Source organism: Plectrocnemia conspersa, unplaced genomic scaffold, assembly GCF_051122295.1.
Source record: "Plectrocnemia conspersa isolate PC_06_02 unplaced genomic scaffold, ASM5112229v1 ptg000004l, whole genome shotgun sequence".
NCBI classification, from domain to species: domain Eukaryota; kingdom Metazoa; phylum Arthropoda; class Insecta; order Trichoptera; family Polycentropodidae; genus Plectrocnemia; species Plectrocnemia conspersa.
Genome location: NW_028277168.1, coordinates 12,083,569 through 12,110,575, shown reverse-complemented (window position 1 = coordinate 12,110,575; position 27,007 = coordinate 12,083,569). Strand labels below are relative to the sequence as shown.

General features: G+C 31.7%; 3 protein-coding genes across 11 annotated transcripts in view; 2 read left to right on the top strand and 1 right to left on the bottom strand.

Annotated features, from left to right (window-relative positions):
- Positions 1 to 12,691, top strand: part of RanBPM (Ran-binding protein M) — a 45,472-nt gene extending 32,781 nt beyond the window's left edge. For 3 of the 9 annotated variants that reach the window (XM_088184937.1, XM_088184932.1, XM_088184938.1), the window contains 11 exons: positions 757 to 921; positions 4,484 to 4,674; positions 5,724 to 5,908; positions 5,978 to 6,090; positions 6,161 to 6,312; positions 6,383 to 6,503; positions 6,570 to 6,740; positions 7,434 to 7,580; positions 7,647 to 7,837; positions 8,126 to 8,237; positions 11,116 to 12,691. In XM_088184937.1, coding sequence (XP_088041063.1) covers positions 757 to 921; positions 4,484 to 4,674; positions 5,724 to 5,908; positions 5,978 to 6,090; positions 6,161 to 6,312; positions 6,383 to 6,503; positions 6,570 to 6,740; positions 7,434 to 7,580; positions 7,647 to 7,837; positions 8,126 to 8,237; positions 11,116 to 11,249 — 1,682 coding nt within the window. In that variant the 3' untranslated portion in view covers positions 11,250 to 12,691. Of the gene's footprint in view, positions 1 to 756; positions 922 to 4,483; positions 4,714 to 5,723; positions 5,909 to 5,977; positions 6,091 to 6,160; positions 6,313 to 6,382; positions 6,504 to 6,569; positions 6,741 to 7,433; positions 7,581 to 7,631; positions 7,838 to 8,125; positions 8,238 to 11,115 lie in introns of all 9 variants that reach the window. The other 6 variants (XM_088184936.1, XM_088184931.1, XM_088184935.1 and 3 more) reach the window with 3 other exon arrangements.
- Positions 12,692 to 14,479: 1,788 nt separating this feature from the next.
- Dad1 (dolichyl-diphosphooligosaccharide--protein glycosyltransferase subunit) lies at positions 14,480 to 18,168 on the top strand. Its single transcript, XM_088184928.1, has 2 exons — positions 14,480 to 14,748; positions 17,843 to 18,168. Exons 1-2 carry the CDS (start codon positions 14,541 to 14,543, stop codon positions 17,971 to 17,973), a joined length of 339 nt encoding a protein of 112 aa, XP_088041054.1. The 5' UTR covers positions 14,480 to 14,540; the 3' UTR covers positions 17,974 to 18,168.
- Positions 18,169 to 18,218: 50 nt separating this feature from the next.
- LOC148235940 (E3 ubiquitin-protein ligase AMFR-like) overlaps positions 18,219 to 27,007 on the bottom strand; it is a 57,749-nt gene continuing 48,960 nt past the window's right edge. Inside the window, exons 4-8 of the mRNA XM_088184909.1 lie at positions 20,779 to 21,134; positions 20,599 to 20,709; positions 20,200 to 20,354; positions 19,658 to 20,132; positions 18,219 to 19,588 (exon numbers count right to left, since the gene is read on the bottom strand). Coding sequence (XP_088041035.1) covers positions 19,384 to 19,588; positions 19,658 to 20,132; positions 20,200 to 20,354; positions 20,599 to 20,709; positions 20,779 to 21,134 — 1,302 coding nt within the window. The 3' untranslated portion in view covers positions 18,219 to 19,383. The remainder of the gene's footprint in view (positions 19,589 to 19,657; positions 20,133 to 20,199; positions 20,355 to 20,598; positions 20,710 to 20,778; positions 21,135 to 27,007) is intronic.

Below are 27,007 nucleotides of genomic sequence, written 5' to 3'. Positions count from 1 at the left end.
ATCGGTCTTTGGTTTCGGTCGTCGAACTTCGAGCATATTAAATACGCGCATCCTTTCGCGTCTTTGTGGCGATCGCTCACCTACGCTCCTTTGTATGTCCATATGGACAATGCAGCGTTTTCATTCTTTGTTTAATCGAATAAGTGGTGAAAAATCGTCAAACTTTGGATTCGAACGCGCCCATGTCGCCCGCGAAACTTTCTCCCGTTCATTCTTCAACATCTGTGCCGCAAATAGTTTTCGTAAGCGCTACTGTGCGAGAGCAACACTCGAATCGATAAGATCGAGACTCCAAGGTCAATTCTGTTTAGTCACTAACGAAATTTGTCGCAGCATCTCAAAACAGCGAGTAGTGTGGGTGCAAAAGCATCTATTTGCTAACAGAATAATTAAAATACTTAGAGTAAAAGAGTGCCGTTTGCTTTTAATCCCCTCAACTTATATATTGAATTCAAAACAAATTCAGTATCCGTTGATTCCGGACCGAATTTTGGCAGTCGTCCAACATGTATGACGGCCATGTGATCCTATGTTAATATTTCGCTTCTCGACTCCATACTCTGCTGCTTCAGATTTTAACGATCTTTTCTGTTGCATTACTTCAACATTCAATGTATATCATTATCATCCTTATGTACTTGGCTCTCGTTCAATAATAATTATCATCGACATTGGGTAAACTTGGAAGGTGTACGAAAGCATAATTTTGTGTTTGTGTTGGTTTTTATATTAAGCGTGTGATTTTATCTGTTCCAGGTCATGGAAAGACTCATAAAGATGCAGCTAGTGTCAGAGCGACGCATCCCATTCCACCTGCATGCGGATTGTATTACTTTGAAGTGCGAATCGTATCCAAGGGACGAGATGGATACATGGGGATCGGTCTCAGTGCACATGGAGTCAACATGAATCGACTTCCTGGTCAGTATATAAGAAAATATGTATATATAAAAGTGTTTTTATATATAAAATACCACATTTTGAAACAAAAACAGTTTTGAGTACAGTGGAGTTTGTGTTTAATTAAGTTTCTTCTGATGTTGTGACATTATTCATTAGCAGGTTATTTATTACTAAGTTCTGATTACTTACATTGAATATATTTTTATTGTGCTCTGGTATTAAACATACATTTTATATAAAGACTTGATCTTGGAATAACTTTTAACAAAGATTATCATGATGCATTAGTAAAACCTGTCGAATCAAGATGGTCAAATATCTAATAAATACACATTCTGTTAAGTTTTGATTTCATTTACATTTATATTATATAATACCAGCAAACCATTGGGCTTACTCGGAATTGAGATTTAACGCAGATAAACCTGTGATTAGTTAGAGAGAACCGTTCTTGTTATATTTATTTTATTGTAAATTAACAATGCGTTACAACGAAATAACGATTGAGTAGTACGAGTAGAGATTGTGACAATACCAGACTGAAACTAGTCTGCAAATCGGCGAAATATATTTTAATAATTGCAGGCTATTATTATTATAGCTTCCAAATAATATATTATTTATTGGTAGTGTATTTTTATTAATAAAATTTTGATTCTACTGTGGTAATCGAACGGCTCTCAATCAGTATAGCGTATATTGGCGAAATCTATTTTAATAATTGTAGGCTATTACTATTATAGCTTCCAAATAATATATTGTGTTTATTGGTAGTGTATTTTTTTAAATAAAATTTTGATTCTACTGCTGTAATCAAACGGATTTCAATCAGTGTAGCGCTTTACAGATAATAATATTTTACCCTAATTTACATAAATAAATATATTGAAAGGTGGCTCCTTATTTAGAAAGAGTCGATGGAAAATAACAGAAATAAACACAAATATTTTGAATGGAATAAAAAATAACGTTCGAATTACTTCTTGATATCTTAATTGTAAGCATGCTCTGAAGACTAATCATGTATGTACACTGGTTCAGACTGTCTGGAGGGTGGGGGTGTTGGTGATTTGCTCGGGGTTCTAAAGTTCAACTGAGCAAAATTTAAAACAGCTTATTTACAATACAGTAAAAATAAACATAAAAAGCAATAATCTTATTAATTTTCAATTGAAAATTATCACTACATTTATATTTATAAACAACGCTTAAAAATAAAATAATTATAAAAAAGCAATAAAAAACTGATGTATGAGTAAAATAAAGTATGAACTATAGTTTTTTTAATATCTGGAATTATTCAAAATAACAATATTTTCCTTACAATGATTATTATGTAGTCTATATATTAAGCTAAAGATAAAGTTATTTACTATGGCACAGTCTTACAGTTTTTTTAAGTATCGATAATTTACATATAAGCTTATTTCAGGGCTGTGGATTCGGAGTCGCATAGCCGTGGTATTTTAGGTGGAGTCAGAGTCGGAGTCTTAAAAAAATCGATGAACTCTGACTCCTTTTTATAATTTTTTTTAACATATTGAGTTCGTTGAAGAGCGATTATTACCTGCGCTTAAAATAATAAAATCTTATTTGAGGGTTTCCAGAAACGCTGACTTATTAGAAGTAATTATTTTTTTAAGATCTACTTCAGTTAAAAAAGATCACAGATGAAAAAGATCAAATGATTTAGTATTATTAAAGATTCAAGATTAGATTTAGTCAACCTGACAAAATTAAACCAATGAAATAAGATTTTTTCCTTGCGAGTATAATTATTTGCTTTAATTTTGTGTTTAATATAAATATTTTATTTTACTTAATGTATATTATGTATCTTTTTTTTTTTACTAAATTTACTTTTTTAAATATATCATTAATGGTGAATTAGGTGGACATGGCTTTTTTTCTTAATATTTTTTAAAATCCATTAATTTTTTTTAATATTTAAAAATTGTTGACGTTATTTTTATTGCTATCATTTATATGCTGACAAAAAATAATCTTATTAAAATTGATAAAATTTAAGTCTGAGTCGGAGTCAAAAACATAAGATAAAAGTCGCAGTGGGAGTCGGTAAAATTTACAACGACTCCATAGCCCTAGTTTATTTTACTGATTAAGTTACTATCAATTATATTATATATGATTTTTTTATATTAGGACTTTATACTGTCAATAAAATTCTTAGAATTGTAATTAAATTTATATCAAACACTTGTAGTCTAGTTCTAAATATTTTTATGAGCATAGACTTAAAAGATAATAAATTGAAGATTTTTTTGACACATTCAATTTTATCTATATAAAACATATAATACGAGCACCAAACTGACGAATTATATTCTAGAACGCTTGACATTAAAGATTAATATGATATTTTAAATCTGGTTCGATTTAACAGGGAATATGTGCATTTAAATAAATACTTTGTTCTATAAAACGAATTATTTGTGCATTACAATAATAAAAATGAGCACTATATAAAGCTATCCATGTTTAATAAAAAATATAAGATTGAGCAACATTTTATTTGTGGTGTGCACTAAAACGAAAGATTGTTGCATTAAAATAATAAAAAATGAGCATTATATTATATTATATTCATACTATTGAAAATATAACTAGTTGCAAAACGTCCAATTGTTGTTCATATTCAAACCGAACCTAATGAAAGTTCTAAAACTAATTAAGACATATATCAATTATAGTCTATATTAATATTTCTTAAATCTACAATTTTATTAGTTTAACCCTTTCACTGCGACTCATATTTTTGCGTGCCATTTCGAAATTTGCTAATAGGGGTGGGGGCACCTATTCATGCCTCAAGTTATTTAAATATTATTTCAATAATTTAAAGTGTTCTTCAACCTTAAATTATACTCTAAAAAAATATATATTATTAGACTCAAAGGTTCATGACATTTAGGTGCCCAATACATACTGGCGATTTTCTTGACGACTTCCATAGATGTCATCCATGGTTAAAGGGTTAATAGACAAAAATATAAATTTTCTATGCATACTACAAATAAAATCTTGCACAAATTAATATTTTTTTATTGAATATAGTGTTTTTAATGCTTATTTTTTAATATTGTATTGCACAAATAATTCGTTTTATTGCACACTACAGATAAATTATTGCTCTATGTAATACTTTTTATTGAACAAATATATATTTATTTAATGCTCATTTTAATGCACAAATAATTTGTTTAAGCACACCCTACAAATAAAATGAATTTTTTTAAGAATTAGAAATAAATTTCAAAGCATATCAAAAATTATGCCCAAATCTTTAATTGATTGCTAGGTATATAGCTAACCATTTACTGTTCAAATTAACTTTACCTGAAATATATGATCCTATCCATTTGTAAATGTTATCATTAATTTGAGTAATAATATGTGATGTTTATCTCAATTTGTGTAAATAGATCTAATTTGAATGCAAAGTTTGATTGAAATTAGTCAAAGGGATTATATATAATAGATAGTACACATATAGACAGATGTATGTACATTACTTAGTTTATTATTATCCAAAAGTAAAGGTTGTTTATTTATTTTTAAGGTTGGGACAAACACTCGTACGGATATCACGGCGACGACGGACACTCATTTTGTTCATCGGGAACCGGGCAGCCCTACGGCCCTACGTTCACGACTGGGGACGTCATCGGCTGCGGTGTGAATCTCATCGACAACACGTGCTTTTACACCAAGAACGGCCACCATCTGGGCGTCGCCTTCAGAGATTTGCCTGTAAGTGTCGAACGCAGGTCCAAAAGAAATGTCATCAAGGTAAGAAGGTCCCGGAGGACGTTTAAAGTCGACCTTCATGTGGATTTTGATGAATATAAAGCCTATATGAAAATAACTTTGTCTCAAACGTGTTTACATTTAATTTCAAAATCCACTTGAAGAAACAGCGAATTAAAGAATATTATTTGAAAAACAAATTTTGTTTGTATCATTAAATTTTCCTTCAAAAGTAAAGATAATTCATTGCACTGTTTTATTAATAACCTAACAATACATTTTCCTTGTAATTAAATGTGAACGGATGGTTCTTCGCTTTTGATGAAGCAGAGAATTGTTTTTTGTATTTGTTCATTTATCATCATTGTTTTTATATCGATGGTGTAAAACCTCATTTTTATTTGTTTATCAATTCTTTCTCCATATTCCTAATAATAACACGGGGCCTTTGTTAGTTTGTTATTGTCTGCTCATCTCTCTGTTTAAGAAAATTATTAAATATATTGAACAAAAAATATAATGTTGTATGATCAACTACATATAAAATCAATTTCTTATCTTTACTTTTTGATAGGTGCTGGTTTTTCAATATTCTTTAATTTGTTTAGTTGTAAGAAAGATAAGTACAAGTTTAATCGAATAGAGAGGATCAAAGCGTGTGTGTCAATGGTAAGACATTTTTCTTAATTCATAACAACATTTACATCAGTATGGATCGTTTGACGAGTCAATTTTTCATAATTTATATCATTATTACTAAACTTGTGTTGTATTATTTTGTCAATGTGTGTTTTTTGTGCATGTTTTAATTGACTCGAATTGCAGTATTTTTCAATACAAAGTTTTTTATTTTAACCCATAAATTTTGCTTATGTCATGGCTGAGTGAAAATGCTTTTTTTATTAGCATAATCGAATCACTGGTTTCAGTAACTATTTAAGGAAATGATATTTTAGTTTATGTATGTGGTTACTGAGATATCAGTTCCCAGTTGTGTTTGAATTGAATGTCCTGTACGATGTGTCGATTTTAACCTATTGTGTAATTTTCAGCCAAATTTATATCCGACGGTGGGGCTTCAGACTCCGGGTGAAGTAGTCGACGCAAACTTTGGTCAGCAACCGTTTGTTTTCGATATAGAAGACATGATACGGGAACTGAGGGCCAGGACGCGTCTCACCATTAACGAATTTCCAATACCAGACGTCCAGGGCGAATGGCAGGCTATCATGCAAAAGTTAGTGGGGTCTTTGATTATTTTATTTGAGTGACGTTTTTGTGGCTAATTATAATATTATTATTTTAGAATGGTTTCAACGTATTTGGTTCATCACGGTTATTGTGGCACTGCGGAAGCGTTTGCACGTGCCACCGGTCAAACCTTCGACGAAGATATATCCTCTATTAAAAATAGACAGAGTAAGATATTATATGATGGAGAAATTTAAATGAACGATTTTTATTATATGTTGTACTTTATTCGTTTCAGAAATTTTGAAGTTAGTTTTAGCGGGCCGTATGGGCGAAGCAATAGAAAATACAAAAAGATTATATCCTAATTTATTAGAACAAAATCAAAATTTATTATTTATGCTCAAATGCAGACAGTTTGTAGAAATGGTTAACGGATCTGATTCGGAGGTTAGTTAGACAAAATATCATATGAACGAATTGTGAGCAATGTGTAATGTATTGTAATGTAATGTTTCAGATGTGTGTTTCTCGAATTGGCGGAGTAAACGAAAGCGGAGGTGGACAGACGTCTGTTATTTTACATACCAACAGTAGTGCTAGTCCTACGCATCTTAACAAAATTAATTCTCATACTAATGGTATGCTTTATTTTTAATGACGCGATTATTGTAATGTATCACTTTTAATACTATTGTGTTATGTAGGTACAAAAGAAGAACTGAATAATCAATCAAACTTAACTATTAATGGCACTGCCTGTGATAGTGATATAATTAAATCAAATCATTCACCTCCAAACGTCGACGATAACTGTAGCGATATAGACATGGAATCGTCGTCTAATTCGAACGGTATAACGTCCACAACTAGCAACGGTAATTATAAAATTAAGAGCATATTAGTGGCGGTGCGTATTGAAGCGTCGCCTCCCTTATTTTGTTTTCAAAATGTATATACATATAAATATAAATCGTTAGTTCAAACAAGTATGCGATCTTGCTTGAATCACTCGTATATTTTTGGTCTTTAAAACAGCACAGTACAAGTATATATGTAATGATTTAACTCTTTCATATTTGGATTGCTGTAAAGTTAATTGATTTTCTGTTTTGGTTGAGGCTACCAAGATCGTCGACATTTATGGTGCTGCTTTAAATCCAATTTTAACAAATGTCTTAACATACATGCTTCAAATATATACATCTTTAAATATAATTTACAGTAAATATCAATACTTTTATAAGTCACTTTTGATTATTTTTATTACAATAAATATGTTGATATGTACATCATCTATTTTATGTAATAAATAAATTTTTATCAAAATCTACCATCCAAAAGTGTGACTTTGTCCCTAGCAAAATATTTAGAAGTAATAACAAATATTTATATTTTATGCTTGTTCCTGTTCTAACGGGAGATTTTTTCATCACGTTTTCTGTTGTGTGTGTTCATTACAGTTGTAAAGGAACACTTGGCGTTTCCCTAAGACACAACTCATGTACTGCCACTGGTGTGTGTATAATTTATTTTACAAGATGGACGTTGATCATGTATATATTTTACAGGAACAAATGGGTCAATTAATACTAATGGTTATCAACACAATAGAGTTAGCAGTACTATTCCACACGTACAAAAAGGCATGCCTGGCATAACGGCCACGTTGGACTCCACAGCCGATCCAGCCATCCTGCAAGACGACGATGATATGGGTTAGTTATTGTGCACAAAACTGCTCCTAAACTTAGCATTTTTTTTTAAAGATTGTTACATTATAGAGGTCGACTTGATTGGTGCGAGCATTGTGTCAAGCGGAGGAGGTACGACGGCAACTCGTCAAGTGTGCGGCGGAAGCAGAGCTTCGGTAGAGCGCATGCTCGAATTTGGCAAAGAACTGTATAATATGAGCCAGCATTTACCGCTGCACGAGACCCAGCACGCCGAAAACGCCAATAAAAAAATGCTAGAAGTATGCTCCGTGTTCATTAAACTCTTTGACTGCGGATAGTATCTATAGATGCCATCAAGAAAATTGCCAATATAAATTAGACACCTTAAGATGCCATAAACCTTTTGAAGATCATAATAGTTTATATAATATATAATGCTGAAAATTGCTTTAAAGAATATACGGCATAAATAGGTGCCCACTGCATATTAGCAAAATTCGAAATGGCGTGCAAAAATACTAGTCGCGGTCAAGGATTAATGTGTGAATTTATTAAATTTATATCATCTCATGTGCAATTCGTTTCAGGACGCATTCAGTCTTTTAGCATATAGTAATCCTTGGGCCAGTCCGGTGGGCTGGCAGTTAGATCCGTCACGTCGAGAACCTGTTTGTTCGGCGCTTAATTCAGCCATTTTAGGTTTGTTTTTATATATAATTATTTGTCAAGCTAGCAAAATTTTTCGTCGTTTCCCTCATCACATGATCCATCCTATCTCCTATGTGCTTGACAATCCAAATCTACCTAGTGAGAGCTCTATTATGGTTGCTTCAGAAGTCCATCTTATCGTGCATGTCTTACTACAACTAGCTACCCTTAACAGTTCCAAAGTGTCAATATTTATTTCCTTCAAGTCTCGACTTCATAGAGAAATATGAAAAAATTCAAAGATGTTACTGTACAAATTTTTATTTATATGTGATATTTCATTTACATTAGTGTTTTTATTTTTCATCTCACCAGATCTCGAAGACAAATTGTTCTTCACATAAACTACCATGAATTATTGTATACAACTTGTAGATCATATACTTTTTCCTTACTGCAGCTACATATTTATTCCATGTTTTATTATATTGTATACATACTAAAGATTGATATTCATTTTTCCAATGATGTATTTTCCATAGCTGTTAGATAATATCGGGCTTATTTTGACTTATAATTTTGTTAACAATAAACTTGTTATAAGTTATAAGTTTTTTTCACGGGAGTAAATGTACACAGACATTTCTGCTTCACAGTCAAAGGATTTTTGACTTGTTTTATAACGAAGAAATAGTGCATAAAAATAAATGCAACTATAACAACAGTGAAAATATAATAATCTTGACTATCTTAACACATTATGGTCCGCTATTTTCGCAGTATTTTAAATATATGTATATTTCTATGTTTTGATAAAACATTGTAATCTCTAGAAAAAAATTTAAAAATTAGTTAGATTTACACGATATTTTTATAAGCTTGAGTTATATTATTTTAAGCCCTCGAAAATGTGTGAAAACGTCCACAAAAATTTCGCTATCACGCGAAAACCTGTGAACGGTTTATAATGTGTTATGAATAAAAAATAAATACTGAATTACAGGGTGGAAGAAACGAATCATAGGGCAGAAATTTAAGAACATGTGATGATCAAGCGCTGAATGTTTTTGTACACTCACCGTTGAAAATAAATAGACTAGTTCATTTTTCTTTAAAAAATGTTGCTCCTGAGGAATCTGATTTCACTAAAAACATATGTAATGTAGCATAGTTGATGGTTTTCTTGACTAAGTGATGGGATGGTGATGGTAAACTAGTGATGGGACAGTTTCAAAATGTTTATCGATTCCGATACAATTTCAGAGACTACCTAAAACTTTTGATTCTGATATGATTCCTGATTCCAATTCCTACAATGTAAAAATACTGAATATAAAATTTATTATTTTTACTACAATTACTAAAAATAATAAATTTAAATAAGTAATGAACATAAGTTTTGATTATATACGAGATTTTTAATATTTCATTCTTGTCCTTTTTTTAAATTGATGAGGCACTTAAAAAAACTCAATTGTGGGCAGCTAATGCAAAAGTATTAATAAATTAAAGAATAGTTTTTTGCAATTGGTAATTAGGTCTTTTTCTTTTATCTTTATGTTTTAATCGTAAAATTCTGCTGAAAGCTTTACATTTTTTGGGACATAAACACCAAAATTAAATTTTCCTCTTTTTATTTAATACTAAAGATCGTTACAACATTTTTGTAACCTTTTTCACTACATAAAATATAATTTTAATGATATTAGTAATTTAAAAGATACAGCAATATGCAAGAAAATGTGATACTAATGTCTCCTAAACATGTGAAAACTAGCGAATCAACTGGTTAAAAAAAATCATTGTCGTTATTGTCATTAAATATATTATTTATAAACGGTCGGAAACGTTTTTATACAAAACAAGTTAAAATAAATAATCCCTTAAAATATTATGTAATTATCTAAATTCACATATTTTTTTGTAATCTAAACTTTGATATCAACGATATGTTTTAAATGGCAATTAACGTTAGTATTACAAATGACGTGTAAGTGAGTCAGCGGCTCCTAACGATTTTTTACTCTGTGATGTGTATTTATGAACAGTTTTTTGTTTGACTTTTGACAAGAAAATTAGATAATTCCAAAACTACGGCTCAATTATGACTGTAATGTTCAATAGAAGATAAACATATTTTAAATTAAAAATACTTCATAACAATGGTTTTTATCTTTCAAGCAATGCGAGTGTGTTCATTTGAAGGAAAACAATATAGTAGACAATATAACTAATGTAATATCTAGAATAGTTTAGATATGAAGCATATCTAAACTGAATTTTGACCAATAGGAGGGCGCAAAAATACAATTATCCCTTCTCAGAAGTCGAAAATCCACGTCAAAAGCAATAAAATCGTGCCGTCGTCGTCGCAGTGGAAACGCTCGCTACCGAGCATTCCCACTACGACATTTTTATTGCTTTTGATGTGAATTTTTGACTTCTGAGAAGTGATGGTTGTTTTTTTGCGCCCCCCTATTGGTCAAAATTCGGTTTGAATATACTTTGACTAACACTCTTATATTAGAAGTCAATAATAATATCGGTAAGGATAGCTATCATATTTTTAAAACATAGTGGGGGCAAGAGTTGGCTAGTCAGTAGTCGTTTTTTTAATATTTCTATTTCATTAAGTTTCGTATTTCATTAAATGACATGCATTTTTTTGGCCAAATTCAAGAGATTATGTTGTATGGAATAATCAGGAATTTTTCACCTCTGCAATAATTCGTTCTTTATCATTGATTAGTCTTCACAGTTTCATAGCTGATTTATTTATTTAAAATGTACAAAATCAAGGGATTGCTGATTGTAATTTTCTTAAAATATTATCCTTTTACTCCGAAAATTAAGTTGTTCTTGTTTTTAGATTATATTTATTATTTAACTGTTTAAATTTATTGTTTAACCATTCTATTATTTGTTTCAGAATCACAAAAGATGCCTCGAAAAGCTTCGTTAGAAGCGTGCGTCGAACACGCTGAAGGTTTACTAGCGTTAATGGCCGCTCGCGGCTTAGGGGCATGCGCGTTCGCCGACCTCCAAGATCTTTTGCGTCACTGACCATCTCCGCTATCTTCACATGCGTTGTCATGTCGGCTGATTGTGAACGGATACGTTGTTACGCAGAAGGAGAAAAATATTACCAATGAGTGTTTTGAGTGTAAAAGTGAATAAATTTTCAGCTTGCTTTTCGGCCTTTAAATTTTAGTGTTTATCGACATTTAAATGGAGGTGTAGTGACGTAAGATATGTTAAATTTTAAGTATCATTAATTTGGACAGCATAAACGTCTTAAAGATTTCAATTAAAGTGTTGTGTATGTATGCTTGTCCGGATAAGAGCCATTTAAATCGTTGTTTAATTCACCACGTGACAAATATCCATTTAAGCTTTATACGGAATACTTTATGGGTGAAAAGTTATCTATGCGCTGCATTTCATTACCTTTATTTAATTTTATGGTGTTTTTTTTTTTGCTTTTGAAAGTTGTTAATAATAAATTAATTTTTGACGTTTAGTTTATAACAATATTGATGGCTTTAATGTTCTTAAAATTGTTCAAAACATAAGCTTGATATGTAATGTAAGGTTAAAAAATGAAAGGCTCTAATGAAATTTATTTTAATACATAATATAGAAATACAGAAATCGGTTATTGTATATAAATGGCTTCGAATATTAGTAATCTGATTTTTTTTATAAATTATGGTTAAGTTAAGTTACGTCATATTTTAAAGGTTTTACGAATCCCTTGTTTTTTTAATATTTGCATGGAGTCTGCCTCCGTTAGTGTCGAATACCAGTCATTATTAAGTGGAATTTAAAATTTTAGACTTAAAGCCATTGATATGAAAATTTTATACACTTAAAACAGTCCGTAAAGTAACGTTTATCAATTGCGAGTAGACGAAATGTGATACAGTTTTGGGGGTGAAAATTGTTTTATGCCAATCTCCCTGTGATTTCCTCCACTTTATATAAATAAAATTAAGACTTAATAGTTCATTAGTAGCGATCTATCTATTGCAGCTATGTCATGTTGATTTAATTGATGTATTGTATATTATACATGTATGTAATTTGTGCAATATATATACATACTATATTTAATTATAAAATATTAACGCTGACCAAGTTGTTTGTACACAGCAATAATTCTTCTGAAAGTTACTACGCGTTCTGTGAATAATGGACATCTTGTGCGAAGGGAAGGTTTAATAAAAATTAACACTAGACAATCACATCATAATTTTCTTAACTCGTTTCATTCTCTTAGTTCGTATCGTTCAGTTTACCCTGTTTTAATTACGATCTCGTTATTTTTTTAGTACACTTAATGAATTTTATTCATATTTAACTTATATATTGTAACTAATCATGCAAATGTATCTATGTTATAAAAAAGTAATAGCATAATCAATTTTATTAAAAATATTTATGATGGTATTTTTCGTTTGTTATAAAATTGGAAAAAGAAATTTTAATAAATTGATTTTTTAATATTATCATTTTTTATTCTATATTATATTTTTGTCTAAATTATATATATATTTTTAGAATAGCAGTAAATGTGTATTAATTTTTTAAGCACTTAAAATTTGTGTTTTTATGTCTTTTTACGTCTAATTATTGATCATATCATCATAGGTTTACACGAACGCTTTCATCGAATATCAAGACGTTAGGTTTGTGCGAGGTCATCTTATATGACTCTTTTTATATTCTAAATTTGACTCGACTCATGCATTGTCATCGTGTATCAACGTGCGTCGACAATACTGATTGTGTACTCTTTTTTTCCTAACAATTTGACAAGTGGTGGATTTATGAATAATAAGAATGTGATAATGACAATTTTCGCATAATTCGTGTGATCACATTTAGCAGTGTTAAGTGCTAGCATAGATCGTAACTATATATGAACATAAAAATATATAAATAAACATATTATAGCTGAAGAGCTTCGTCACGGTTTATAGTTGAATTTGTGCCTGGTGTTAAAGAGCCGAGTGTCTCTTATAAAATTAATAATTTATTAGAAGTATCTTCAAGAAACTACTCTGGATTTCGTTGATTCGTGTCGGCTAATTTTATAATTTTCAGTTCGATCGAGACATGATTTTATACTAACCAAAACCCAGGTGAGTCGTCGGATAACGACGACGACGATCTTATATATATTTTTTCAAATTGACCGACAGACATTTTGTTAAAGAATAAAAATTATTTACTTTTTATGTGATGTGTTAAAAGGATGAAATACATATATACATATGTCTATGAGATGTAATGTTTTTAAGAAATAATAAAAAAAATATGATGAACGTTTCGGCGTTATTATTGTGAAAGTGTATCTTGCCAATATTGTAATAATTCACATCGCTCGTGCTCAAAATATTAAAATTAAAATGATTTAATTTTTAATATATTACCAACGAACAGGTGTTTGCTATAAAGATAATATGACCTGATATATATGTAAAATTATGTACTATTTTCAAATCAGTATATGAGATACTAGTGATAGAATTGAACTCGGCGCGTAATTTTACATGTAAAGTGTGTTGTTCTAAATTTGTAGTAAAAGTCAAAATGCTTGTTTGCATATTAAATTTGCTTAGAATTTTAAAATATAAATTATATCTTAAAATAAGCTTTGATTGACTGTACGTTATATAATAGATATTATTCAAGGTAAAATATATGTATAAATATATAATGCGAATATTTATAACAATAATAAAAATTCTCCATTTTTAAATCTTAAGAATACGAGATTTTGTTTTCTTGTTAGTAAATATAGTCTGATAATATTAATTACTGAAGATTCTAACGTTTAATTTTATAAGGGAAAAAATACTGATATAGTGTACATATAATTTATAACGAAGCAATTTTAGTGTGATTTTTTTACACAATATGTTTTTATTCATTAAGGCATTTAATATTCGATTATAAATATTTAACAATAGGAAAAGTGGTTTTGTGTTTAAAAATATTTTATATCATTTTTGATGGATACACGTGAATAAATGCAATATTTATATTACATAGAGTTTTATTTGCCACGTGTTTAACTAAATTGTTAAGAAGCAAATGTATTATTTTACAATATTTGAATAAGAGGGAGCTTTATTTTTAATTTTATATTAAAAATAAAATTCATAAAAGTACATTTTTAATTGTACTAAGTATTAATAAAAGTATATTTTATTTATTCTTTATTCAAATATATTTTTAGTTCCATTTTTTTTAAGTTTGCACTTACGTGTCAATTTTATAAATTTATGGCCGCTTCTCGCAGCGTTAAGGCCGACAAGCCGCCACGTTCTACGACTGACAGTGACAGCAATGGCGCCGGTATTCGCTGCTTTGGGTCGCCTTCGCTCTGAATATGGCTCGAAGACACCAAAGAAACTGAAAATAATCGACGCGTACCTTCTGTACATCCTGCTGACTGGCGTCATTCAATTCTGCTACTGCTGCCTAGTCGGTACCTTCCCGTTCAACTCTTTCCTTAGCGGCTTCATATCTACAGTCAGTTCGTTCGTTTTAGCAGGTTAATATGAATAAATTACTATATTTTATGCTTTAAATATCATATCTGGCTATAATAATACCTACATATTCATATATTGTACAAATACAACAACATATTTTTTTATATTTTTTATGCATTTTGTATCTCTAGAACATATCAAATACTTTAAGTTGCGAAACCGCAAAAAATGTTTAAATCGTTGAGGAGAAGGTTGAAGTACATCTAGGTCTAAAGTCGAGTGTAGCTCACAGCTTATGAGTTGAAGATTAAATGAACCTCACAGATCATGAGTTGAAGAAGTGATTTTGAAATTTTTTTCATCCCAAATTTTATACTAGCATAATCGGTTAAATTGATTTTATGATAAATTAAATATTTTATTGTGAAGACATATTTATTCATTATGCCAAAAATTAGGTGGCACTGGTAGCACTGACGTGACGGCAGCGAATGGCAACACGTTCCTTAGTGGATCTCTCAGTAGTCAGTCCGTGAAACAGACAATTAATTTATTGTTTTAATTATTGCAAAAAAAGTTTTTTCTTAATTCATGCAATCACAAAAGTAGCGTCAAAGGATATGCTAAAAAATTATCGCCTCAAACTACCATTTTGTGACACACGAAACGGTTTTTGTACGGGTTTTTTGTCATAATCTACCAGGAGTGCATATGAGAGAGAAGGTAGCTGACATTTAATTTATTATTTTAATTATTAGGAATACTATTTTTTTTCAATTTCTGCAAATTATGCACCTCAAGAGTCGTGTCAAAGCATATTCAGAAAGAAATAAAACTTGTTCAAACTACCGCTTTTGTACGGATTTTTTGTCATAATCTACCAGGAGTATAGAATAGGTGAGGAGGTAGTGGAGCTAATAATTTATTTATTATTATATTTAATTGTTAATAGCTATCTGCTATGGAATAATAGTATCTATTTACATATTCATAAAGCCTATTATTGCATAAGCGTAGTTCTCTTTTGTTCCGACCAATCAGAAAAAAGAATTTAATTATTTTAAATTTCCTTGGAGACGCATGTTCTTTGAAAATGGTTACTATGTACATAAATAAACAAAATACACAAAGCTCATTATCGAATGCGTGTATAATGTTATTTTTTTTAAGTTTAAGAGCTTACAATGATTAATCATATAATATAATTTAAATAATTAATATAAAAAAAGATGGTCGATAACGCAATGACATCTGTTGATGAAAGTATTTTCCTTTTTTTACCGATTATAATTATTCGAATTATTATACAACTAAACCAGGTACGTGCTAACCGTAAACATGTTATACATATTTATTATAGTATTATGTACGAGGATTAAAAGTTAATGTGGATCAAACTATCTAAACGCTAATAAAACGTATTTTTTATCTTGTGATATTCTGGGATTTTAATGGCGATCGCGTAACAATGATAATGATGCAGGCGGTTATTTAACTGAATAAGTTTGCTTCTCTTTCGGCGTAAAGTCATCTTATTAATTGCTCATGGCTTCTGAAAAATAATAATGAACAATACAAACTATGCACAATAATTAGAATCTAAGCACAATATTCCCACAGAACTGATAATGATATGACATAATTTTTAAATTAATTTTATAATCGTCCTAAAATATCAGTCGTGGGCGCTTGTCTTCTTTATTCTTACGTTTATTGCGCCATATAGTGATAATTAGTACACCAACGGCGATCCTAGATAGATTAAGTTCGCTATTAAACGACTAAACTTCATATATACCGGTCATTGATTGGCTAGGTAGACTGTTCTATATTTTTTAACTTTATATAAATCGAGCATAATCAACCGTTCGCTGGTTAGGTTAGGTTCGGTATCCCATATTTTAAACTTCATATAATCCGAACATTCACCGGCTACAATCATATTTTTCTTCCAACTCTGATGAAGGTGGAGGCACTCTCTTTTTGTAAGAGGTTGTAGAGCTCCCGATTGTTTCGTATACGTCACTCGTTACTCTAAAATATAGCGCCATATATCCTGCGAAGCACTTTTCTCTCGAATATGTCAAGCAACCGTTCGTCGGCCCTCGTAAGTGTCCAGCTCTCTGAACTGTATGTCAGAACTAGTCTGATCAGTGTTTTGTAGAGCAATGTTTTTGTACGATATTTTTGCACTAATATAATGAGTTATTTAAGTATTAATAGGGTGGGGGGGGGATGCAAATTTAGTGTTTGTCGAGGGCGCCAAATAACTTAGGGTCATACAATCTACTTCAATTTTTCGTTGTCTATGGTCGTTAAGCTTCAGTTCTTGTGTTATCCGAATTTTATATGGTTGTAGGTGTAAATCCAGATATAAAATGCGACAAAGGGAATTATGAGAAAAGTCGCGCACGCCTACGAATCTACAATTCCGGGTTTTCAGCCACACTTTCATTTACAGTAGCAATATTCTTGGCTGATCAGGCGCCACAATGATGCACAGCCCTTACCCTATCTCCAACGCAAGTCTCTTCAAAGGTTTTCACTACGTTGCGAATTGTTCGTTCAGTAGGACGATGAAATTGACCATAATCACAGTTCGACCAGAATTGTTATTTCTGTAGAACAATAGAACTATTTTAATGCATTGAGCGGTGGTTGAACGATCCATTTCGTGAATGTGTTGTTGCGAACTAACGTTCGACACTTTTAACATGCGTAGTTATTGACAGCTGTCTGATTTACAGTGCTGCCAACATTCAACCTGTAGAAGTATAATAGTGTAACAGTTGTAGGTTTGGTTTTCGAAAGCCGGTGGTGCTGTTTTTAAAGCGAATAGAAGAAGCACATGTCTTCGAATAGATGTCAATGATAAGTCTAATGTTTTACCACTTATTTAATAGTTGTTAATTGTGTCAATACCGTTGTAACGCTCGGAAGATTACAATAAATAAATAAATTTATTTCATTCTTGATTAATTTGAAGAAAAACATCAGTTATTTTGTTCAATATGAATTTTTCAATGATTCAACTTTTATTTCAAACTTAGTTCTTTTTGTCATGATTTTTAACTACAATATCATTATAGTGTTTCATAAATTAAATATGAAAATTGTTATTTCAAACATAAATAATAATTGTTTCTTTTTCAGTTTGTCTACGTCTACAAGTCAATCCTGAAAATAAGTCCCAGTTCTACGGAATCAGCCCAGAGCGTGGATTCGCCGATTTCATTTTCGCTCACATAATTTTGCATATAGTCGTAATGAATTTTATAGGATAAAAATATGGCTTTAATTTTACTCATTCCAAATTATGTAAAACTAAGTTGTAGCACTTGAATATGCAATCTTTCTCGATTTATATATATAATAAAATATAAAATGGTCACATGTATACAAAAAAATAACAGGTCACATGTATATGCTTTTCAATATGTGTAATAAATTAGTGAAAATAAATCATTTTATATGTTGAATTATTGTTATTTATATATTATTATAAAATATGGAGAGAAATTAAACAACATTTGACTGAGAAGCACAACACTTTATTATTATTTAATAATAAAACCTTAATTACAAAAATATCTTTCTCACAAATAACATCATTTTTTACAAAATATATACACAAGAATGGTAAGTAGGAAATAAAAACAATCGCATAAAATCTACTACACCGATAAATTTCGCATACAAAGTACATCAATAAAAAAAACCTTTACGTATCTATATAAACGTCATTACACACATATTCAACACGTTTATTATAAAAATAACCACATTACTATCAATCATGTATATGTACATTACTATCATCGCATATATGCAATTACATTGTATATTATACATCACATACATGTACATAAAAAGTTTACATCTCAAAAACAAAAAGATTGCCTTTTCGATTTCACAAATACTCTTACGTAGATGATACAAACGCCGAATTAAACTCTTAACCCAGTCACAGCCTTCGTTAAATATTACGAAAAAAATCACATTCCAAATTTTATTATGTCGCTTGCGCTGATGCTTTGGCATGAACTTTGAATAATTAAAAACAATGCGAATTTGTTACTTTGTGATATATATAATATAGACAGATCTCTACGTTTCGCCAAAACAACTTTTATCAATTGGACTCCCCATATACAAAAGATTTTTTGATTAAATAGTTAAAAATGCAATTATCCAAGCCGTTATTTATAGACTAGACTCGCTATTTTTGTGTGTAATCATAAATAATTTCGTAGTCTACTCGTTGAGCTTTAAATTGAATAAGTACGTTTGCTATCCATATATGTGCTGTTAAATTTATTGTCAATAATTAATCTGTTCAGAAGATGGTGGTCAAAATTAAAAATGACAAGAAAAACCATAATAATAATTTACATTTAAACATTAATGACTATTTCACAATGATGTGTATATATACATATATATATAATTAAAACATCGAGTATTCTAATAGTGTAGATGAGAATTTTCACAGTCGTATACACACACATATATTTAAGTCTAAACATACATCTAATTTTATTTAAAATAAATTACTTTCGGCACCATTCACTCTTCATAAAACAGTCTTGATAAGGATCATCGAGCGATATCGGAGCAATCCATTATCAATCGATTGCTCGGACAGCGATTGATGTTGTTTTTCTCTTCTTTCATATAAATTAAAAATGAGTTATTCAAGTGTTGACATTTACCGACTGTTCCGATTCAGAGGGACCGGCTTCATCGTTCGATTCGTTGCTGATGTTGTGCTTAGATCGCCTCTCCAAGAACTTCTTCCTGGCGTTGTGTAGCAATTGATCTTTTCTAATTTGCAGTATTCGCTCGCGCTCGTGAGAACATTTGGAAAAGCGTCCGCTGACTGGCACGTGATCGTCATGGCTGGAAAAATAACATTTAAATTATGTTTATGCCAAAATTAAGATATAGATCTATAGAAAAAATACTCACTGCTCGTGATTTTGTGAGTTCATCTCGACATTATTCCTTATCAACGCGTTTGTTTGATAATGATCCGGCTGAGCCGGAACCAGAGGCAGCTGATACTGGATGATCCTGTGTCTTCCGAATTCGGGCGTCGACGGTGGCGTAGAACTGGGTGTCAGAGTCTGGGTGAGCAACACGGCGGGCAGCACGGGGATTCCGGAGAACGCGTGCAAAGTGTTATCGAATATCGGCGTCGTGCTCATGCTGGACATGTGCGGCGGAAGTAGAAGTCTGCCGTCCAGAATGTTCTCGATGGTCACTTCCATAGATCTGGTGGATTGCAAGTCTTGCAGTATCACGGGGAGCGGGTAGTGCGGAAAGAGTTGCTGCACTTGTCTGGCCATCGCGTCCATCTGAGAGTTGGACACTTGTTGTTCGGCGCGCATCATATGAGTGACTTCGACGGAAAAGCTGGGCAGCCAGGATACGTAACGCGAGCCTGAAATAATAATAAATTAATAAAATGCATACAGATTATAAGTGAGGGATGATATGCCAAATAGTACCATCGAAATGGAAGAAGTGATTAGGCAGTCTGCTATTATGCCCAATAGTGTGAAGAGTAGCCGTGTTTATAGGCGGCGATGGAGGCCATAGAGACAATCTTAGACGACACGTCGGACATGATGTATCTTGTTGAAGCCACGAAGATAAGCAAGAACTGTAAAAAAAAAACAATAAACTATAAGTCGCTCATATTTTATAAAATACAACAATATAATTTTAATGCTGTATTAGATTAATATTTTTAAATATTAATAATGTATAAATTATTAATATAGTTAATTTATGCTAATTGTATGACTCTCCGATAGGTAAAATACTAGTTTAATAATATGCAATTGAATGAAAGTTAAACGGAGACTTCTCCTTTCATATTCTCATAATATACATTTAGCACTAACTTGTGGAATAGATGAGAGCAAGGCAACTTTCTAGCCGATTCTAGTTTCTCCCAGCATATAGCGCAATTGTCCGAGTTTTCAGCTAGCTCTTCACTAGTGGCCATAGGGTATCTAAAACAAAACACACTCTTATCATAAACGCTTATTAAAATTTATATAAATAATAAAATTGATTCTTACGTCTTCTCCATGTGATTCAAGACCCATAAGTAGTTCCTGTGTTTCTTGATGCGCCGCTGTATCTCGTGGAACAGATAGCGCAGTTGCATGCAAATCACCAAGGATGCCATCGACAGGAATATGTTACTCCATAAGAGCATGTGCAGATGATGCAGTAGATCGACAACCAGAGCGGCAAGCTCGAACGAAAGTTCCGTGTAATACACGGCCGGGGTTCTCAAGTCTCGGGCGGACGAAGAAGAGCTGGGAAGGGCGGGACTCAGACCGGAGCCGTCTTCGCGTCCACTTTGCGCCTCGATAACATGCATGAAGTAGCGGAAGATCACGTGTAGAGTGCGAATGCTAAGCAGAATGCACTGTGAAAAAATATTATGGTATAATAAGATGTAAATTTATATTGCATTTCATCATTTAATTTAAAACGATAATATTATATTATGAATCAGCAAATGAAAAAATTACAATAGATCAAGGTTGTGTGAATCATTATACAATTTGAGTTCAGTTTGGTTACAAGGACATTTTTTTTTTAGATTTGGTTTAGGAAGTGTTTATGACACGGAAATTATAAGCATTATGTAATCATGAGTGTGATAATTACATACTTATGAATTCACAAATGCAAAGTCCATTTTTATTCAAAAAAATCAGTCTATTATTGATTGGGTAATAAATAAATAATGACAACAACCAAACTAAATACATATTTGTATTTTAAATAATACAGTAAAAATAGGAGTTCTGCATAAATGCTAAAATATATTTACTTTCTGTTTTGATTCAATATTATTTTACAAAAATAGAAACAATTTTGCACAGATGAGCCTTATGAAAAAAATAGTCTTTAAAGATATTTAAAAAATGATTTTCTTATCAATTACTTTTTAAGAAATGTACTATCATACTTTCATGTGAAAATGGCAGTTTATCAGTAGATAAAAAAATACGCACATTAATTTTTTGTTAAATTAAATAGCTATCTTGTGAAAATTTGGCATTGTGCGATAAAATTTTGTGAATATAGTTAGAAATAAACGAGTCAATAAAAACTTGAGAAAAAACACATTATTTTCACGCTACGCGGCCTGATTTTCTGTAAATAAAATATAATTTTATATATTAATATTTATTTAAGAAATCATATTACGATGTTAAAAAATACATAAAATGCCATTTTTGTCATGAGGCGGGGGGTATTTTCAGATGAGAACATATACATCTAGGAAAATCTATTGATTGGAATTTTAATTACATATAAATCACTAATTCCGTTCTCATAAACAATATAGAAATTGAAAATCACTAGGGATAATATAGGATTCAAACTGGTATTATAGTGTTATGCATTCCATAGAATTACATAATTGCCAATTCTAATTATTTTGGAATCATCGTACGCATATAAGTCTAGTATTCAACAAAAACAAATAATCTGTTTCCGCCCAGAATCATCGCATTGGTCAGACGATCGTGAACTAAACTTCCCCCAAATTCTCAAACATGACCGCACTGAATTAACTTTCGCTAGAAAATTACAACAATAATATACTATAATACATGTTACTATCAATTCACATCTGAATTGGAATAAACGCACCAAACGGAAGTACCGCACAAGGTTGATTCAGATTTTAGCACCACAATTTCACTAATGTTTTCAACATCAAATGTGCATTTTGAAGTTGTGAAAAACATAACAACAAAAAAAAATACTCTTCAATGATGGGTAATATTTAAAGCCTTATCTAAAACGTCTTGTTTAAACGAAATTCGATCAGATAAATAACCTTCGTCAGGAGCAATAATTCAAATGAACTTTTTCCGCATTGAAGCTCGGCCACTTTGAAATGTTAATTAAATTGAAAAACTTTTTTTAACAATATGGATTACGAATTTATTACTTCGTGGGATCGGATTTAAAATTCAATCATAAGAGCTTATAGAACGAGGTTATGTTTAACTTGCCGACCCACTTATCATCGCGTTCGCAAGAAGCGGCGGGATTTTCATTTTCATGGCTCGAGAAAAATTTATCTCATCGCCGAGATAACTAGAATGCGGCTTAGCGAACCAATAAAGATTGAAGGATGCCATCTTACGCTGTTGCAATTTACATGAAGCTGTATGAGAGAAAACCAAGGTATTTTAATAATTAAATTCATAAATAATTTAAAATGCTAAAAAGTTTTTCGTACTGACCGTCGATATGCCTAAGATCGTGTTTATTTAGCTAATCACAACATGAGCCACAAATAGATCATTGTAACCCTGAAGCTCTGACTTGTCTCAATCATCATTATACACTGTAGGTTTAAGTCATCAAAAAGGTCGCAGCAAATCAATTCAACTGCTGTTTATATTATACTTAAGTATTCTTTAATGGGGCGAGACATTCACATAAATATATGAAAAGCAAAGTGGCCTTGTCGAATAGCTATAACAAGTAATATAATTTATGCAACGTAGAAGATCCTTTACAATAAATTCATAATCCATATAATACAATAAAGGATAAATCTATAATATAAAAATAATACCAAACGCGATCAATGTCAACAATATATGTGCGAAAATGCTCAATTAGATAAGTTAAAAATAGTAGTGTTTTTATAATAATTTATTATTAGAATTAAACATTATTGTTTTGTATATCAACGTACCATTACTTTCCCTTAATCTCTTAACCGGGCATGACGCCTAAAGGCGTCGTAATTATATTTCATACATAACGAGCGTGACGCAAAAAGTCGTCATTGAATTTAAAAGTGTTTTCAACGGGAGGGATGAATTTTGTCGTACCTTATATTATATCACAAGAGTTAGTCATCCGCTCTGCGTTCTGTTTATTTTATGACGGGTATATTTAACTTTTTAATGAATTTAAATTTAACAGCTCGTTCAGAATCAACTAGTTTTAATAAAGGTTAATAAAGAGCGATTAATGTATAATTTTTTCAAAAAGTAACTTTTCAACAACGAGCGTCCGAATCTTTCAAATTATAACTAACCGGTTTACAAAAAGGTGTTCTTCGTGTAAACACATAAAAAATATTATGTATTTAAAATATTCAAATTAATATTTATAAAGATAAAATACATCTGATGCACATTTATTAAAAAACTTGACTAATTTGGCAGGTGAACTGCTTGTTTATGCATAAATCATAGCTGGCTGTGTTGTGGAGGGTTACAGTCGTAATGTATATTGAATGCAGGGAGGTCATTTGGGGTGGGGTCAGGTGGGGCCATTTGGTCAGAAAAATGCATGCCATTTAATGAAATACTATAAAAACGACCACTGCCTGGCCAACTTTTGCTTCCAATCCTGGAAAAAGCTGAAATGATGTCTCTGATTCTAAATCAGAAATTCTCGGGTCATCAAAGAAAAAATCTAAGAAAAACATTTTCGAATCTATCCTAATGCCTGCACTACACTAAAGTGAGGGTAATTTAGGTCGACTTGGCCAGCTTCGAGCGCTTCCAAGAATTGTCGGCAAACGGACCAAAGTCAAAGAGATTGAAGTCGGAGCTGCTCTTTCGAGCGGTGAGATACTTCCCCTTTCGCTCTCTCGCGTGTTAAGGGACGAGAGTGAGAGAGATAATGATATGGTTTTTCGCAAACTGAGATAGAAAGAGTAACTTGGTTCAATTTCAGTATGCGCGTAGGCGTCCTATGGTTAACACGCACGTCGAGCGCTGCATCGTGGTCACGTGGTCAAGTTATAATACCACATGCTTATCGGGGACTTCAACAGACTCTTACTGACATCTTTGAATATTTTAGGGCACCAAAAGGGATAAATTATATTTTTGATAGTACAGATATCGTTATTATATTTTTTTTCATATAAAATTAAATAACTAAAAAATAATTAGTGGTTCTTGATTTTGTTAAAAAAAATCGTTTCGAATATCCTTATGTATTTTCCTAGATCGGTTTATATAAATGTCACACCATAATGAATTCTTATTTAGAATCGATGGCGACAAATTCTAGGATAGTCACAGATGTGGTGTTCGTGTTCTGAAGTATCATTTTTAGGCCTTATGGTATTTTGCAAAAGCCGACAAAGATTTTGCGTAAATTGAATATTTACGACCGAAAAGTTTTCACTGATATTGTATTGGTGAGTGCCCACACAAACTTTTATAATTATCAGTAGCGTAATTTTAAAAATATGACAATTTAAAAATTGCGATTATTTGGCACATTTTTCGATCGCGCGCAAATATGCCGGCTGTACGTGACAGAAGCCGCCGTCCGGACGGCATATGAAATTTGCGGCAGTGTGGTCGCTTACTCGAAGTCGTAGGTTTCGGCCGACTTCAGTTGTAACTTCGGTTCGGACAACTTCCAGAGAGTGTAGTGCAGGCATTAGACTCAGTTGAGAGGAAATATACAACGAATGTAAATGAGTAGCAGGATATGCTAAGAATGCCAAGCATTTTTTTTGGTATATATTTTTATAAATATATTTAAAAAAATATTTCTGAATTTTATTTTTTGTGTGAACTTCTATTTATTACAGAAACAAAATAAAATCTGGTTAAGTATCGAAAAAAATATATAATTATATATAAAAGTATCCCACAAAACAAAACTAGGAACGGACACCCGCGTCGTAGCGGCACTCATGTCGTCGTTCGTAGGTGAGCACCGGCGTCCTTACGGCATTCAAACAGTTAAATGCCCCCCCCCCCCCCCAATTGAATTCAGTCAGAAAAAATACATGTCATTTTGTCGCAAAAAATAATTAAAGCAAACATAAATTAAATTTTAAATAAAATAATAATCAAACAAAGTCAAAATACTATTGACATCTGCATAGTCACAAAGTATATCTTCAAAGGTAAAATGATGTATTACATTATATATTATTAAACATATCTCTATTTAAGCAGCACACTAAGCTACACTAGGTTGACCTCTATCATAAACGCCTTAATTTTTTAACGTTAATCCGCTTGACAGCAGTTAATTGACCGCGGCGCATCCGCACACATCTTTAGAAAGGAAAAACTCGAACTCTTCGTTAAACTTTCACTGTACACTTTCAGAAGGAGGTCAACTCGGTGCACCGTCGCGAATCACATGGCAATATAATAATATTGAAAATAAAATAAGCACTAAGTGGCAATATTTTTTAAGTTTTTTTTGGATTTTCTGAAATTCGGTATAGCCCAGGGGTCGGCAAAGTGCGGCTCCGGAGCCGCATGCGGCTCTTTGGCTCCTTGAGTGCGGCTCTGGCACAAATATCCACGGATATTTGTGCAATTAGCCCGGGCGCTAATTCTGGTCAAGTGTCCTTATGTCCTGATTTTCTGCTTCATAAAAAGGTTCGATGGTTATCAAGAGGGAACGTTTTAAAACGTTTCGCGTCCCTATTGCCAGAAATTGAAGCATTTCTCCTTGAGAAGGGTGTTCACTATCCAGAACGTACAGACAATCGGTGGATCCAAAACTTTCATTTCATGGTAGACGTTACGTCTCATCTAAATCAGCTTAACCGTAAACTACAAGGGAAAGGAAACACATTTTTTTCGATGTTAGAAGAAGTAATTTCATTCGAAAACAAATTATCCCTTTTTGCTCAAGATTTTGAAAGGGAAACATTGTTTCTCTTTCCGAGCCTGCTGAAGCATCGCCAAGAAAATAATTCCTCTATTGACAAACACCATTTCAAAACAACAATTTTAAATATGAGGGAAGCATTTCTCAGCAGGTTTCAGGAGTTTAAAAACAGCAAAGCGACCTAAACATTCGTCAAAATTCCTCTTAATGCTACAATAACTAAGTTGAAATTTTCTCCTTTTGGCATTGACATTAGTAACTTTGAAATACAATTGCAGGATTGAAAAAACAAGGAAATATGGAGCTCTAAATTTCACCGTTTTTGTATTGATTTGGAAATATTGGAGAAGAACGAATGTGATCTTAGTTCACAACACAAGTGGTCTGCTTTGAAAGACCTGGAGATTGAACACATGATCATTTTCAACGTCTGGAATAGTATTCCTGACTCTTACGATCAGCTGAAAAAATTTGCGTTTGCTGTTCTTTCCCTTTTTGGTTCTACATATTCATGCATTAACGAATAAATCTTTATTAAGTGTGAAATCAAGTCTAAAATTATAATAAAGGTTTACTAAATTAAAAAACATATTTGGCTCTCAAAACTTTTTTGAATCGTTGTAATGTACATATTTGGCTCTTCGGCCAATAAGTTTG

What these genes read in the sequence shown, in the direction of transcription:
- Dad1 (XM_088184928.1), top strand. Translation starts at nt 14,541, where the DNA reads ATGGCGCCGGTATTCGCTGCTTTGGGTCGCCTTCGCTCTGAATATGGC. An exon ending in CAGTTCGTTCGTTTTAGCAG is followed by an intron (nt 14,749 to 17,842) that starts GTTAATATGAAT and finishes TTTCTTTTTCAG; the next exon opens with TTTGTCTACGTCTACAAGTC.